This window comes from Lipotes vexillifer, unplaced genomic scaffold, assembly GCF_000442215.2.
Source record: "Lipotes vexillifer unplaced genomic scaffold, Lipotes_vexillifer_v1.1 scaffold914, whole genome shotgun sequence".
In the NCBI taxonomy this organism is placed as follows: Eukaryota; Metazoa; Chordata; class Mammalia; order Artiodactyla; family Lipotidae; genus Lipotes; species Lipotes vexillifer.
Window position 1 is genome coordinate 4,438,738 of NW_006780388.1, and position 16,612 is coordinate 4,455,349.

The following is a 16,612-nucleotide window of genomic DNA, read 5'->3' on the forward strand; positions in this document are numbered from 1 at the left end:
GCAGGCGGACCCCCAACCACTGCGCCACCAGGGAAGCCCGGGAGCAAGGAGTCTTAACCACTGGACCACCAGGGAAGTCCCTCATAATTTAATTTTTACAATCCTTTTCAATTTTCTTTGGTGTGACTGGGTCACGTATGCCCCTATTTCCATGCCTGGTCAGCCAGCCCCTCCCAGCAAGGGACCCCCAGGGATGAGCAGGTGGGTGTGTGGGTCTGAGGACGTGGACGCCATGTGCACACACACCCCCACTCACGGCTGCTGGAGCACCACCTGCACAGGCTTCCCGGTCCCCGGGCGGGCTTTCAGTTTGACCCAAGGGGAGGACTTTTTTGCTCTCAGGGCAGCTGCCAGCAGCCTCTTTCTGAACAGTGTCCAGGGTCCCCACAGAGGCCAGTGGGCTGGGGAAGAGGAGGCAGAGCAGGTCCTTCGCGTCACAGGTCCTGCTCCTCAGCTCTGGGCAAGAAAGGACAGCCGTGGGCAGCCCGGGCGTATGATGGAGCAAGGGCAGGTGTGGCCCCGCTGCCTCCCCTGGGTGGGAGTTGGGGTTGCAGAGCGGCTGGCAGCTGGGCGCTCCCTCTCTTGAGGTGTGGGGCCTCACCCTGACCTCCGGGGTGACCTGGGGGTCATGTCTCAGGCCTGCCCATCCTGCAGACGCAGCTCATCCAGATGGTGGTGTGGATGCTGCAGCGCAGGCTCCTGGTCCAGCTGCACACCTACGTTTGCCTGATGGCCTCGCCCAGTGAGGACGAGCCCCGCCCCCGGGAGGATGATGTGCCCCTCACCACCAGGGTTGGCGGCCGCAGCCTCAGCACGCCCAACGCCCTCAGCTTTGGCTCCCCAAGTAGGACCCCCTGCCCAGGGCATCTGTCTGGTGGGGGGTGAGCACCTTGGGCGCCCTTGGAAGAGGCAGGCGGCCAGGAGGCCCAGTTTGGGCGCCTCAGGTAATGACCACAGCACCTTCACAGGGCTGCACTCGAAAACGTGCACACACAGTGCCCATGGGCAGCTGTATCCCCGAGGATGCCACTTTGCCCAGCTGGGCAGCTCTCCCTTGGGGAGGTCCCCTCCCCCGCCTCCCTGAGGACGAGGCTCTACCTCGCTGAGTCAGGAGCAGCCTGGCCCAGCCTGGGGTCAGAGCAGACCACACCCTGTCCCTGGGAGGACCGTTGAAACCTCCATGCTCAGGGCCTGAGGAGACAGTGACTGTCATAGTCCCTTTTCGAAGGAGCTGTTTTGGCCACGGTGTGCCCCCTAAGGCGGCAGCCCCGAGCCCCCAGGTCCCTGGCTTGGGGAAGACGAGGGGCTGGAAGGCTTAGGGGGAGGCACCTCCCCAGGATAAGGCGGGGCCTTGGACATCAGGCTCAGTGCTGGACCTGCCTGCCCAGGGCTCCTGTCTTCTGAGTGGGTGGGAGGGGTTGGATGACCAGGCTGGCCTTGGGGTGAGGGGCTGCTCCCCAAGGGCACAGCAGTTATTTCCCAGGTGGGCGCAGGTGACTCGTGGGGTTGGGGGCAGCCGCTCCCTGACTGTGCCCGTCCTCAGCCAGCAGTGATGACATGACCCTCACCAGCCCCAGCATGGACAACTCCAGTGCAGAGCTGCTCCCCAGTGGGGACTCGCCACTCAACAGGAGGATGACGGAGAACCTGCTGGCCAGCCTGTCTGAGCATGAACGGGCAGCCATCCTCAGCGTGCCCGCGGCACAGAACCCTGAGGACCTCCGCATGTTTGCCAGGTGGAGCAGGGGCCACATCTAGGGACAGGACAGAAAGTGGATCTCAGCTTAAATCCCGATGGCAAACAGCCCTCACTGGTTGAGGCGGCATCTCCAGTACACAGCCGTCGCTACCTGGCACCTGCATGTGGGGGTCTCTTCTGTACTTCCTGGGTGTTTCTTGTCATGTCTTGGGAAACAGCAGCAAGTTCTTGTCCTCATGGGGATCAGGTGGGGCCCTTGGTCTCCACGCCACAGGTGACACAGACTTGTCACACCCAACCCTGAGTTGGGTGCACTGGGTGTATGGTGTTCTGGGAGCGCCAGGTTGTCAGGGACTGAGCCCCCAGCCGAGGTGCCCTAAGAGCCACAGCAGCATGAAGCAGAGAAGCTGCCAGCTGACCCTGCACTGCCCTCACCTCCGTCAGGGCGCTGAGGCAGGGTGACATTTCCGGGGCCACGGTGGGCGGCGGGTCCAGGGCACGGCTTGGGGCAGGGGCCTGTCTGAGGACGCCCCCTGCCGCCAGCCCTGTAGCTGTGTTCATGGCCACCCTCCACCCCCAGGCTCCTGCACTATTTCCGCGGCCGCCACCACCTGGAGGAGATCATGTACAACGAGAACACGCGGCGCTCCCAGCTGCTCGCGCTGGTGGACAAGTTCCGCAGTGTCCTGGTGGTGACCACCCACGAGGATCCGGTCATCACTGTCTTCCAGGCCCTGCTCACCTGAGCTGGGGCACCGGAGGGAGCCTCCCCCCCGCAGGCTCCTTCCCTCCCCATGGGGCCCCTGCTCTCCACATCCTCACCTGCCTCCAGTCCTGGAAACAGCCTCAGGGGCTCTGAGCTGAGAAGGTGAGGCTCGAGCTGGGAGAGCGTCCAGGACTCTTGCCTCTGAGTGAGGCTTGCATGCTGCCCACACCAACAACTTGGCCCGTGTTTCTCTCAGAGGCCCGCTCCCCCTCCCATGTTCCCCGGGCCTGGGCCGTCCAGAGCTTCAGGTCCGAGGGCCTGGCCTGGCCTGTATGGCCAGCACTGGCCGCCTGCAGGCACCCTTCCCCGCAGCTTGCCGGTGCCTGGCCCAGCCCCTCCCCCCAGCACAGTCCTGTGTTAGCCACCAGGAGGCCATGGCCAAGCGGTCGCCCCCGTGCCACCTGAGGCACGAGGCCCTGGGCTAACGGTGTCCCGCAGCTGTCTTAGCTTCCCCTTGGCCGGGGGTGGGGGTGGGGGTGGGGAGTGTCTGCACCGCGGCTCCCCACACACGGCTGCCTCAGGCCTGAGGAGGCAGTGCACCTGCTGGCCCCGGGTCCTCCCACAGAGACGAGCTGGCCACCGACAGGGGCTCCAGCCGAGACACAAATGACACTGTTTTCTATAAGCACAGCATTTATTTCATTTTTAAACAATTAAAAATCCTCATCCCGGCTGGCCTTTGCTCTGGCCTGTGTGTCCCGTTCGGCCGCTCTGCCTACCACACTGACCCAGGGGCTGCCCTGCACATAGAAGCGCAGGGGCTTCAGGGCCCACTCTCCTGCACGGCCAACGCCCACTCGGGCTGCTGCCACCACAGCTGGCTCACTGGGCCCCAGGGGGCCCTGCTCCAGCCACACAGCCTCGTCTGTGGCCAGGTCCCGCTGGTCGAAGCTCTTGTCGATGGCCAGGGCCTGGCACAGCTTAGAGGGACCGTTGCAGAGCTCAAGGTCTTTGAGGGCTCGTCCAGCAACGCCTTTGCGGAGGGTGTGGCGAAGCTGCCGCATGGCCTCCAGGCCCCCCAGGGGCTCCAGCGCTCGGAGCAGGACACATGCCCCATCACCTGTGGAAGAGATGAAGCCTCCCAGGCTGTCGCCCCGCTACCCAAGGCCCGACCAAAGCTTTGGGGGTGACACCTGTGCTCACTCACCATCCAAACCCTCTGCTTGCTTCCCCCTCCCGCACACCTGCACCCACAAGGCACCAGCTGGGGAGGCATGGAGCTCCCTAGCTCCCTCTGTGAGGTCAGCAAAGAAAACCCCGGGGTCCCCCAACCACCTCCCCCACTGGCTGTTGGGGAAGCTGGAAGCCTGGCTTGGAGCAGCCACCTGTGTGCACAGGATGCAGGTGAGCCCCACCCTAGGATCCAGTGCGGAAACTGACAGAGCAGGAGGTACCGACATAGCCCCCCACCTCCGTGGGGTCCCCTCCCCAACCAGTTCAGGCCACCTGTGGGACGGCAAGCAGACACCCAGGCCCAGGGATTCCCTCGAGAAGACACATCTGTCCAGATCCCCTTGGATTCCTGGCTGGGGACAGTGATTACTCCCTGCGCCCTGGACAGAGGCGCCCTGACCCTCCAGCAAGGCCACTGTCCTGGGACACCTGCTCCCCTGACTCTCAGCCCACCCACTAGCTGGGAGTCTGAGGGGCTCAGCCTGAGGCGTGGCCAGGCCAGTCCCTCTCTCAGGCCTCAGCCACACAGGCCTTCCCATCAGCACCTAGGAGCTGGCCTCCTGCACAGCCAGCAAGTGTGGGGATGTGTGCGACCAGACGTCCCTTAACCAGCCAGCTTTCAAAGCACTTCAGGATGTGCCCAAGGGCACCTAAAGCCTTGAGTTTTAGTCACTCTGTGATTCCCGGGTAGCTCCCCTCACTGGCCTCAAAGCTCCCTCTGGTTCCATCCTGAGCGTAGTGGGTACCACCTGCAGACAGGTCTGGAGGAGTAGCTGACCCCTCCTCTCCTGGGATGCACCTGAGTCCAGACTCCTGACAAACAGAACACCCCTACCTCGTCGCACCAGGCCTCCCCATCACCCCCCACCAACCCCGTCTGCCTGCACCAACCGCACAGCCCCAAGTCCCGGTCTCTGCACGGCCTCCAACCCACAGGCAAGGACTGTCTCAGCTGCCCCTCTCCCTCACTCCACCTGGATGACCCCTGGCCCTGTCTGTACCCATGTGGTTTTCTGCTCCCCTAACCTCGACGTTCCTGGGGCATCCTGGTCACGTAACCAGAAAGTAACACACCACCTCCCACATCTGCTCTGTCCGCTGTACCCGCAGAAACTTGGGCTCCTCCCTTTCCTCACTGACTGCAGCCCCTTGTCCAAGTGCAGTCTCCTCTCACGTGAGGGGCTGGTGCTAACGCCAAAGAAAAGCTTAGCGACCGGAATAAGCTCTGCGCCTGATAACAGGGCCCTCGGGGGCAGTCCCTGTCACCCAGTTTCACACAGCACCTGCCTTCTGCTGGGCACAGGGCCAGTTGTGGATTCCCTGTGTCCTCTGGCCCTGTGGCTCTGGCATTAGGCATCCCCAGCTGTCTATTCTGGGCAATCACAACTCACACATTAATGGAATCCTTCCACGTGTGTGACCGGCAGCCCCTTATTGTCCTCGAGCCTTCATTCATCTTGCGTCGGCAGCGGGAGGCTCGGCAGATGGACGCTAGGACTGGCTAGCCAGAGTGGGCTGGGCAGACCACCCCCCACCCCACCCACCACTGCTGGTCAGCAGCGGCTCTGGCAAGGCGGTGCTGGGCACTTCCTTCCCAGCACAGACCACTCGGAAAACACAGCTGCCTACCCACGAAAGACCCAGTGGGTCCCCCAAGGTGCGTGGACCCTCCCGGGAGCTTTAGACCAGCATCTCTCCCATCAGCACCACTGACCTTTGGGGCCATGATTCTGTGGAGTTGGCCATCCTGTGCATTGTGAACTGCTGAGCATCCTCCCTGGCCTCCACCCACTAGAGGCCAGGAGCATCCCCACAGATGTGATGACCAAAAATGTCTCCAGACATTGCCTAATGTTCCCCAGGGTGGCAGTATCATCCCCAGTTGAGAACAACTGACCCAGACCCCATAACTGGCCACCTGGCGAGGCTCCTGCCTGAGCCCAGCTCACCCCAAATCGATCTCACTCTTGTTTCCCCACATCAGCCCCTCCCGAGTCCTCTCTGGGCCAGCAGTGACACCAGCACTGAGCTCTGGGGCCAGCGGTGGGCTCGTGAACCCATGTGCTCTGTGTTCAAGTCAACCCATGACCTCTATTCTGTGGGGCCCCCGGCACCTCTAACCACCATCCGTGCAGCCAAAGCTCCTGAAACCCTCACCTAGCCTAGCAAGGGAACCCCCTGCTCAATCACTTAGCCAACCTGGTCCTCCCGGGGTCTGCCAGCTGAGGGGGCTCTGCCCAGGCCTCCTGCTTCCCCAAGCCCCAGCACCACTCACCTTGGCTGGAGACATTCATGCAGAAGTACATGCCATAGATGAGGTACACATACAGCGTCCCTGGCTTCATGAACATGCCGCGGTTGCGGGGAGTCTGCCGGCCGCCCCTCGAATGGGCAGCTTCATCCTCTGGCCCCAAGTATGCCTCAGTCTCCACGATGCGGCCACGGAGCTCTGTGCCATCATCCAGCCGTCGGACCAAGACCTGCTCAGCGTAGGAAGGAGCCGGGTTTGCTCCACCCTGACAGTCCACAGCCTGGACTCATCTCCCCAGCTCAGGGTGTACAGGTACAGGACACCCAGGTACAGCTGGCTCTTCCCCACCATCCCCTCCATCCTGCTGGACCACTGGACCACAGGCCCTGCTCACCAAGTGTCCTGTCCACAGGGTGCAGCCACCTCAGGCCGACCAGGCCTGGGCTGGGCACCAGCACTAGTGAATTCTCACCCTTCCTCTCAGCAGGGTCCCCTTGGACTTAAAGCTTAGCCTGGGGCCGAGCAGTGTGAAGGGCACAGGGCCCTGCCTGGGATTCCAGAGCCTGTGGAGCCCCCTCCCCCTGGACTAACTGCAAAGGACCGTCACACTCAGCCCCACCCAGCCAACTCTGAAAGCAGCAGGACCAGCTGCCCAGCAGTGCCCCAGGCCTGGCCCACGGCCCTGGGGGTAACGAGCTCCACAAGGAGTGGGTCAGCGCAGGCAGCAGGCCAGGAAGGCAAGCCTGGCGACGGTTGCCTCGGACAGCACCCTGGGCAGGGTGGGTACAGGAGGGGACAGAGGGGCCAGCCGAGGACAGGGCAGGGGGCAGTTGTCAGGGGCTGACCCCAGAGGGGTGTGTGCTCTCAGGCCAGCAGAGCACCTAGGAGAACAGAGTAGGCCACAGGAGAGCCAGGCAGGGCCTGCAGAGCACTGAGTACCCCGGGAGCTGAGTCCTCCCCCGCCTGGAGCCCCTCTGCCCTTCGCCACGCATCACCATGGTACGGCTCCAGGAATGGCCAGCAGTCATGCCCAGTGTCCGGAGCCCCAGGTCTGACTCAACCAGGGTTCACAGTGGAGTTTCAGGGGCCAGCCACCTCACCAGGGCTGTCCCTAGCACCTGCCTTGTCCTTAGGCCAGAGCCTTAGGCAAGTTGGATGGTCAGGCCACCATGCCTTAGCCCACGGAGCTCAATGTGTCTGCGGCCAGGGTCAGTGTCATGGGGGCAGGGAGGGGTGTGCTGGGGGCTGGACTCGGGGGTAAGGGTTAGAGGAGGCCTTCCTGGAGACAAAGCCCACAAATTCCTATATGTGTGCACAGGTGGGCTTGGCCAGAGCACCTCAGATGAGGCCTCCCTCCCATCTTCCCAGGATATGAGAGGGAGCATTCCCTGTCAGCCTGACACCTCCATGGGGCCTGGGGAGGAGCCTCCCACAGCCCTTTCCTCACCGTCTTCTTTCCTGTCCTGAATTTCACTGATATCATTTCCAGATAGCAGATGGTGGTTGCCCCTCACCCCCATTATATGCATCTCCTCCTTGCTGGTGGAGGGTCCCGAGAGAGGCAAGACCCTTCTCAGCTGAAAGGGTGACACAAGAGTGGTCTGGGTTGTCATGGCAACTCATTGCTCCTCGCAGTGACCTGCTTAAGGATGAGTGCATGACCAAGGCTGGTCAAGAGGTCTGTGAGGACGTCCACTGAGGGGTAATGAAAAAGGCTCTCCTCCCTAACCAAAGGCACATACAGGGTGAGACCCTCCCTTCTCTGCTGGACATCGCCCTGTCTACCCTCGGGCTCAAACAGGCGTGATGCGAGCCTCGGGGAGCCTAGGGGGAGACTGTGACACACTGAGGCCCTTGGGCCCTCTACCTGATGCTGGGCCCACCTGCCCCATGTGCCCTTTTACATGAGATCATAACCTCTCCTGACTTAAGGTGCTTTTACAAGGACCTTCTGGCTCTTGCAGCTGAAAGCATCCTCATGGGAAGAGACTCTGGTCGCTTCTCAATGAGGTCACACTTTAGGTCACACTCCACTAGCTCACATTTTAGGATCTGTTCCTGGCACCAATTTTCTATTAGCCACAGAAACTGACTCTCCTTGGCCATTTTAACCTAAAAGTAGGCTCACTAAAGGACACAGCGTAGCCATGGAACCTCCAGGAGGACCAGAAAGCCAGGCCTAGCCAGATGGTACTCCAGATGGATGTGGCCAAAACTCTGCTGCTGCGGCACATGCCATGTACACACAACATGGTGACGGGCTCCACCCCCAAGTGCCTTGGGCGGTCCTGCTTCCCACCCCAGAACTTGGAGCTGCAGGGGCTGCTGGGAAGCCAGCTCTGGCACTGTGAGCCACTGTGGGGAGAAGGAGGTTGTCCTTCATCAAGACAATCCTGATGCTGGGCAGCCTGTAGGCCATGGCCTCAGCTGCCATGTGTCTAAAGCTGCTACACACATAGACAAGCTCCAGCAGGGGCACTGACTGTGTCAGGCAACGGGGCAGGCAAAAGCAGCCCCTCACAGACAGGGGGGCCAGCATTGACCGTGGTCCTTATAAGAAACCTGCCCTGAGGGCAATCCCAGGTGGACCAGGGGTAATGCTCCCACAGCCCCAGGGGGAAGGCTAATGTTGTAGCTGCCCCGTCCTCACTGCCCAGAGCAGGCAGCCACCCCTAAAAACCTTGGCATCCTTCCCAGCTGACCCTGGACCCAGAGGCTGCCCCAGATGACTGAGGTGAAGCTACCCAGGAGCAAATGTGGGCAAAGCGGCTGACTGCACGCGGCCACGCAGGGCCAAGTCAGGGACGTGAGCCCAGGAGGGAGAGGGCTGGAGCCCACAGACGCTGCACGGTGATGACCCTTCAGCAGAGGCCACGCCGCTACATGTCCATTACCTGTCCCAGAAATGCCCGTGCCAGGGGGACTGCGGGCTGGTCGAAAAACTCTGATCCCAGGCGAGCAGGGCGGCCCTTTAGGCTTGAGAAATAGATGCTGCGCTGGGGGCCGAGGGTCGTGGGTGGCTCCAAGCGGGGCTCCTTGGGGGAAGCTGTCCGGGTCCCATCTGGCGGGCTCTGATGCCGCTTGGCCTCCAACAGTCGCTGCTTTTTTTGCCCCATTCTTCAGGAAAGCTGAAACGGGAAAGGACAAGATAAAGGGTCTGAAGAGGAGAGGATAGATGGTTGTGCAGTGAAGTCAGGAGCTCAAGGACTCATTCAACTGCCTGCCTGTCTCCTCATATGCAAAAAGAGGGCAACCAGCCTGTGCAAACAGAATGCCATACTTGAGCCATACCTGGCATGCTCAGCCCTGCGCTGGGACCCAGGAAGACTTGGGAAATGACGGCACGTGAAGGCAGGCTGGTGGCAGCAGTGACTGGTAGCCACTCTGCTGCACGTGCCATCCACAAGCAGGAGTGGCAAAGGGCTGCAGGGCCTGGGGAGGGGACAGTGGCACCCAAGCCTGGGACAGGAGGGCTGCTGCCCTCTGATTGCCACTCATCACGTGGTCTCCAAATGAACTTCTGAGCTTCTTTCTGGAACCCTTCCCTTTGCACCTGCCCCTAACCAGGAATTTTAAAACAGCTGTGACCTCAGTGGGGCCTGGCCGAGGAACGGATTGTGGGTCACTGTGTCATCCACACCCCTCCCCAATGCTGGCAGGGCTCCCACTGTGCCAGACCCCTCCTAGAATGGCCCAGAAGGCCTGACACACGCACATGGGTGAGCACCAGGCAGACTGTCTACTTGGCCCCATCCCAAGCGCTCAGGGTATGACCCCCAATGAGTCCCCAGCTGTCCTGTCTCATGACCCAGGATGTCAGAATAAGGATAAGTGAGGCAAAAGTGAGGTGTGAGGAATGAGGAGGATCTGCAGAGACCAGCACACTGTCTGCCTCCCACCTGCTGCCACAGGGCCTGGGAAACCTGACCACACACCCTTGGCCGTTCTGGGACCAGCTGCTCTCCAAGGAAAGGAACAGCAGGTGAGCACTGGGGCCTGGAAACACCCTCCTTAGGGGCTGATTCCCGTACCTCCCTGGCATGTGACAGACGCATTATTTTTAGCGTAAGTGCTGACATTCTATGTTGTCCAGAGCTGCCAGCCTGCTGAGAATGGATGTCTGCAGCCAGGTGCATTTGCCAACACCCACCACAGGCTGACTCCAGGACGCTGCGGCCCCTGTTCTCCGCCCAGGTTTGGCCCCCGGCCTGCCCCGAGGCTCTGGGGTGGCGCTGGGTCTCTGCCCTGACCCACCCTGGGCAGTGGGGGGTGCTCATGCAGATGCCCTGGGACTGAGGCTCAGAGAGGCCTTGTCTCCCCCTCTGCAGACCTAGGATTTGAACCTGCCTCAAGCTGAAGAGTGGAGTGACCCTGCCGTTGCACCCAAGAGTGACCACTGCCCCAGAAAGTGACCTAAGGTGTCTGTGCCTGTTTCATCTGCAGAAAGGGAACCAACATTGTCATACAAGATGGTTCTGAGAATAAAATGAGAAGCCGGGTAAGCACTTGTCTGGGTACAGCGAGCACTCACCAATGTTAAGAAGAAACGCAAAACCTGGGGACAAGGGTCTCTTCCCTGGCTGGGCCCAGCCAGTGGAGGGCAGAAAACAGCAGCCTGGATGGGGGCACCCAAGGGACCCGCCAGTCCTCCATCAAAACCTGGGCAGACAGTGGGTTAGTAAATAGAGGGAGAGCATTTATCCGTGTGGGACAGACACTGAAGGGAGGAGTGTGGGGACGTGGTCCCTCGAGGCAACCCTATGGTCATTTCTGCGGCAGGCAGGCTCGGAGCAGGGGGCGTCTGAGCCAGGCTGAGCGCCCAGCACGTAAGCAGGAAACCGGTGGCGGGCGCTCCTCTCAGACCTCACTGGCGACCTCGGGCCGGGCCTCGGCTTTGTTTCTGGCAAATGGAGCAGCCAAGCCGGCCCAACCCCGCCGTCAGGCGCTCGTCTGGAAACTGCAGACGCCTAGGGGCGGCCCGTGCGCACATTACTGGCTCCCACTCAGGGCTCACTGCGGTGGCGGTGCGACTCCGGGGGGACCGCCCCCGAGCCAGTCCTTCGGCCGTGCGTCCGGCGACGAGCACGCTCACCTGGGCGCGCACTCACCTGGGCCCCGCGGCGCGCGGGCAACCGGCAGTTCCGTCAGGGCTCTCGAAGCCGGTACCTGCCGGCGCGGAGCCCAGCCCGGCGCGGAGCGAACCCCAGCGCCCACCCGTCAGGCCGCAGAATGGTTTGTATCTGAAGTCCCTTCTCACCCTTGCTCTGTTAGTTACCCATTAATCATCTCTGAAAGAACTCACAGGACTGAAGCAGTTTATACTCATGGAAGAGCTTTATCACAGGCAGGCAACCGGCAGTTCCGTCAGGGCTCTCGAAGCCGGTACCTGCCGGCGCGGAGCCCAGCCCGGCGCGGAGCGAACCCCAGCGCCCACCCGGAAGCGCCGCCGGGTCCGGGGCTGGAGCCGGCGCCTGCGCGAAGGACGGAAGCCCGGCGGGGGGGAGGGGGCGGGCGCAGGCGCGGATCCGCCCCGGGGGTGGGGCCGGGCTAGCGATCGGAGTTCCCTGCCGTCGCCCCTGCCCCGCGCCCTACCTCCCATCCGGGACAAAGGCCCGGGGCTGCTGGGACAGTTGTGGTGTGAGGAGGGGGAGCAGGCAGCTGGGGTGGAGGGGAGCCCTCCGTCCCGCGCCCTTCCCAGTGACATGCCCCCCGCCCCACTTGCACCCTGGTCCCGCCGCAGTCGCAGCGCTCACCCCACCTGGTGACCTCCAGCTTGTGGTCAGACCACCAAGAAAGAGGCTTGGCCCCTGTGAACCTTGACTGGGCCCTAGAGGGGCCCCGGCTGGGGGTGTAGTGGCTTGGGGGTGCCCCAGACGGTTCGGTGGGGTGCGCGTGGAGTGTGCGTGAGGGAGGTGGTGTCGGAGCCCCTGGTCCTTGGGACTGCGGAGGGGCATTACTTGCTCCATACCTGCGGAGCATTTGGGTGGGGGGGACAGATAGGTCGGGGGAGGGGGCCAGGAAGACTTTGTCCTGGAAGTGGACCCAGGCCTTTCTGGAAGCACCACCACTCCCATCACAATATGGATGGGTCCTGGGATTCTGTGTCTGCAGTGGGGCCCCCACCATTCCCACCACCGAAGGATGCTGAGAGGAGCCCGCCCAGGTCCAGGGGTGGGCCTGCTGGAGCATGGCCAGCCTCCTGAAGAGGCTGAGGCAAGCAGGAGGGCTGTGGGGACCCAGGAACACCCCTCCTGAAGGGCAATGGCTGGGGGCAGTGTGAGGTATGCCACTGCCCTTTGGGGCAGCAGGGGGAACGCCCCTGCCCTGGACCATGTCCTGAGCTGTCTGACTTGTGTCACCCTGGCCCTGTGAGGGGTACCCGTGGGGCCTTGGAGAACAGTTGGGCAAAGGATGGTGTGTGTGGGGGGGAGGTGCTTGACGGGCCACGTGACTGGGGCCCTGGGATGAGCAAGTGTGGCACCTGGTCTAAGGGCAAGTCCAGCTGGGAGAACCCTGGTCTCCAACTCCTCCTCCTCCTCCTTGGACCAGCCCAGGAGCTCAACTCCAGCCCAGGCCCAGGCCCAGCTGTACTCCCCGCTCCCCCCAGGGCCCCAACCAGGACTTCCTGCGGAGGGAGGGGCAGCAGCCTTTCAGCTGCCTGCTGGAAGCCACCCAGCTGTCTGTGGCACTTTGTGCCGCTTCCTTCCAGGGGTGGGCAGTGTGTCGTCAATGAGTGCTTGTGAGGCGGGCCTGGATGTGACTCCCACCCCTTTCTTTCCTCCTTACCCGCTGCAGCCATTCTGTCCGAACAATGACTCCCCCTCCTGCCTTCCTGTGTGCCCAACCTCCCTTCCCTCCTCCCTTCCCCCTCTCCCTGCTCCGGCAGGGAAACTGAGGCTACAGTTGGACCAGTCCCCCTGGTGGGGGCAGGGGCAGGGTGGGTGCGGTTTTGTATTCATTTTCATTTTGATTTCACAAATAGTGCATGGTTCTTGTAGAAATCATGGGGAGTCCACACATTCCCAGAAGGACATCTTTTTCCCAACTTGAAGATGAGGAAAGAGAGGCTTGGAGGACAGCCCAGGAGGAGGTAGGGCTGGAGCCAGCAACCCCTTCTCCAGATGTTCCAGCCTGAGTGCAGGGCCTTGCACAACCTCTGCCCCCCCTTCCCCCCACCCCCCCCCACTTCCTGGTTTGTGGTCTGAGGCTCCACCACAGGCTGGAAGTGGTGGGCTGAGCATTCCCACTGTGGCCTACAGGGCAGGCAGGCTGGGGGTAAGAAGGTGGTCTCCGTGGGAGGAGGGGCCTGGGGCCTTCTCTTCTCATCCCCAGAGTGCCCTGCTTCTGGGCTGGGAGAGGCTCTTTGGAGGATGTCCGTGGAGGATGAAGGTGAGGACACCCTCAATGCTTTGAAAGGGGCCAGTACTGGGGTGAGTTGCTCTGCCCTGCCAGGCCAGCCATGGCCTCTGGAGGAGCCGTCAGACCCTGGAGCCTTGAGAGAAAGGACAGTGGCTCCATCAGCCACAGAGGCCAGCACTGTTCCTACCCAGCACACTGTTCACTGTCCTTCTCTCTATGTAGGGACAGCTAACACCGTGAAAAGGGCAGCACCTTCTGGGGGTGACATCTCAGCAGGGCGGCCTCTGGGGCCCCCTGCAGCTGATGGGTCCTGGGGGCTCGGAGGCTCCTTGGGCAGAGCGAGCAGCTGTGGGCTGCATCTTGCCTTCCTGGGGCTGTGCTGCCAGTGCTGCCGGGCCCTGAGGCCAGGTACTTAAGGCCCCCCGTTGCCAGGCCCCAAGACATGGGGAGGGGCAGCTGCCTCAAATAGACAGTGACTTCAGGCCCTGGCTGGTCTGGCCCACTTCTGCCTCTTCCCCAAATAGCCAGGGGCTGGTCCCGGGCCCATTCAGGCCCCCCAAAGCTCAGGCTGGCCTGCTGAGCTGATTCCAGAGTGGCTGGTGGGGATTCCTCTCAGTGGTCAGGACTGCCACCCCCTCAGGTCCTAGAGTGAAGCGTAGTCAGGGGGTGCTCCAGATACCTGCCCATCCCCAGTCACCTGCACACATACTGGGCAATTGCAGCTGATTTCTATTTCCAGGGCCTGGGAAAAGGAAAAAGAGGGACAGGGAGCTGGGTTTCCATGTCAGGCCCTCCTCCACCAGAACACAGGGCAGTGGGCCAGGTGTGAGACAGAGCACATGTGTGTGCACACACGTGTCCCTGTGGACTGGGTCCAGGCCTCTGCTCATACTGTTCTGATACCTGGGTCCTCGCTCAGGAGGCTCGGTGGGCTCAGAACCTGGGGATTCCTGGGTTTGCCTGCCAAGGTGTACTTGGGAGCCACACCTGTGAGGGGCAAGGGTTTGCAACAGAGGCTGCTGGGGGTCCCACTGGAGCTGAGAGGGTCCTTTGGAGGTAACCTGAATGAATGAACCAGGGGGAAGCCACTTACCTGTGACTGAACACATAGACCACCCTCTCTGGGGAGGGGGTGTTACTTGGGGCAAGGCAGCTCTCATTCACTGAAGGTGACTTCAGGTGGGGTGGGGGTTGAGGTGGGGGGGGACTGGGGATGGACACCTGTCTCTGCTGTGACCCAGCTACGGCTATGCTCCTGGCAGCTGGGAATGAGTGTCTGGGTCATGGAGGGGGCCTGGGTACCCTGCAGTACCCACTGCAGGAGACCTGGCAGCACTGGATGCCTGGCCACGGCAAGCTTTGGAGGTGAGCCCAGGCCCTGGACTCCAGAGATGACACCACTGCCGCTGGCCCTGCCAGCCCAGGCTGAGCGTCCAGGTGGACGGGGCGTGCTTATTCCTGGAGGGGGTCGAGAATGCCAGGCATGGAGAGACTGTCCTTTCTGTGGGTGAGAGCCTGGCATGGGAGGGGTGGCAGTGTGGGCAGCTAGAGCCCTGAGCATCGGCACTGGGCAGCCTTCAGCCTTCTTGCCTTGTGTCCCTAAGGCACTTGTAGTCACCACCCCACCCCCCAGTGAAGGAGTCCTCTTGTAGCCCCTCCAAAGCTTCCATTGTCTCCCTCTACCTAGGAATTGTGTTGATATGCCTGAGTTCATAAATGACCCCGAGTGTGCAGGCACCACTCTGCCCTGTGGTATGGATGAGGAGACAGTTGGAGGATTCTATCCCTTTCCCAGGCTCCAGGGCCAACTGTGAGTTGGCTGCCACCTCAAGTTGTCTTCTTTCTGTGTAGCCAAGGACCAGGGCTTTGTCTGCGGTCATACCCTGGGCATAGCTTGCTGACCTGACCGTGGCAGCACCTCTGTTCAGAGAGGACCATTGCCTCCTGGTCCCAGATCAGCAAAGGCCCTGTAAAGACACACTTGTGGGCCCTCCAAAGCTGGAGGGGCTGGGCCTCATGTGCCTCAGTATTCTGGCTCCCAGCGGAAGGGTCCTTAGGACACCCATGGTCCCAGTTCTGCTCCCTACGGGGTGGAAGTCTGTGCCCCTCCACCACTCACAGCTCCTGGTCAGCCCTGCCCTGCTATTGGCACCCCCTCCCCCATTCCCGGCTCTTTCTCTGGTGATTGTGCCCCACCAACTCCTGCAATGTCAGGAGAGAGGGAGAGGAATGCTGGAAAACTCCCGCCAGCAGCCTCAGCCTAGAGCAGATGGGCCATTTTGTGTTCGACGCAGGGAGTGCAGGGATGGGCCCACAGGGCTGGTGGGTGAGCCCTGAAAGAGGGAGGAGCACAGACAGAGTGGTCGCCGGAAATGGTGCTGCCGCCTCTGCGCCTCTGCTCCAGGAGTTCCAGCCTGGCCTGGGAGTGCCTGTTGGGGGAGCAGGGCTTCAGTGGGTGGGGAGCACAGGGGCCCGGGGAGGAGGTCACTGCTCTGATCCTGCCTTTGGTGCCAGTGCGACTGAGTGTGCATCAGTGGTTGTGTGCACGTGTGTAAATGGGTGAGAGTGAGCATGGAGGTGTTACTGTGTATATGCAGAGGTGTGTGTATGTGAGTCTGTGTAAACAGGTGTGAGTAAAGGAACACGTGGGGGAGCATGAGTGTGAGTGGGTACAGAGTGTGTGTGTTTAAGTGTATGAACGCAGGGGCATGTGTGTGCGAGTGAGGCTCCCGTGCGGCTTAGGGTGAGAGACTGGGCAGCGCGGCCTTCGGAGGAGGCTGGCGGTTCGGTTTACGGTAGATCCAGGGCCGCCTCCCCCCTCCCCCCTCCCCCTCCTCACAGCGCCCCCCGCCCACTTCTCAAGCACAAGTCAAAGCAGAATAAGGTCAGGACTCACTTGGAGTCCGGGAGTGGCTGACGCTGACCATCAGGTTCGGTCCAGCTGGGCCACCAGGTCCTCCCTCCCCGATCAAGGCGCTTTCGACCCCCAGCCGCAGGTGTCCCCGCCGCCCTCCCGGAGGAGGTGACTCGGGCCGGGCGGGCCGCGCGCGCATTCCTGAGCCTTGAGTCAGCGCGGCCGCCCCCTCCGGCCGGGCCCGCCCCCGGCGCGCACGCCCCTCGCTCCATGGCATTCCCGGGCGGGCGGGCGGGGACTTGGCGCGGGTGCCCTCGGGCCGGCGGCGGCAGCCCCTCCCCGAAGCCCTCAGGACCCCCGAGGCCCCGGTGCCGGCGGCGGCGGTGAGTGAGCGCGCGGGGCGGGGGGTGCGGGGCGCGGGCCGGGTGGGTTCCGGGGCTGCGTCCGCCGCGCGCGGGGCCCGTCCCCACCCCTCCACGGCCGAAGCCGCTTGGCGCCGCCGGGGTCTGG

The 16,612-nt window shown here is 62.3% G+C and overlaps 2 protein-coding genes across 4 annotated transcripts in view; one reads left to right on the plus strand and one right to left on the minus strand.

Moving 5' to 3' along the window:
- Positions 1–2,660, plus strand: part of NPRL3 (NPR3 like, GATOR1 complex subunit) — a 36,605-nt gene extending 33,945 nt beyond the window's left edge. Inside the window, exons 11-13 of one of the 3 annotated variants that reach the window (XM_007453640.1) lie at positions 655–844; positions 1,544–1,736; positions 2,280–2,660. In XM_007453640.1, coding sequence (XP_007453702.1) covers positions 655–844; positions 1,544–1,736; positions 2,280–2,445 — 549 coding nt within the window. In that variant the 3' untranslated portion in view covers positions 2,446–2,660. The remainder of the gene's footprint in view (positions 1–654; positions 845–1,543; positions 1,737–2,279) is intronic. The other 2 variants (XM_007453642.1, XM_007453641.1) reach the window with 2 other exon arrangements.
- A 458-nt stretch (positions 2,661–3,118) lies between these two features.
- MPG (N-methylpurine DNA glycosylase) lies at positions 3,119–9,005 on the minus strand. The gene is made up of 3 exons (XM_007453643.1): positions 8,784–9,005; positions 5,914–6,118; positions 3,119–3,525 (listed from the first exon to the last, which is right to left on the minus strand). Exons 1-3 carry the CDS (start codon positions 9,003–9,005, stop codon positions 3,119–3,121), a joined length of 834 nt encoding a protein of 277 aa, XP_007453705.1.
- Between the last annotated feature and the right edge of the window lie 7,607 nt (positions 9,006–16,612).

Bases quoted from the DNA above. Each gene is read 5' to 3' on its own strand.
- MPG (XM_007453643.1), bottom strand. From the start codon at position 9,005: ATGGGGCAAAAAAAGCAGCGACTGTTGGAGGCCAAGCGGCATCAGAGC. The intron at 6,119-8,783 runs GTAATGGACATG...TACGCTGAGCAG, and splicing joins CACGGGCATTTCTGGGACAG to GTCTTGGTCCGACGGCTGGA. The intron at 3,526-5,913 runs GTGAGTGGTGCT...TCTCTTCCACAG, and splicing joins CATGAATGTCTCCAGCCAAG to GTGATGGGGCATGTGTCCTG.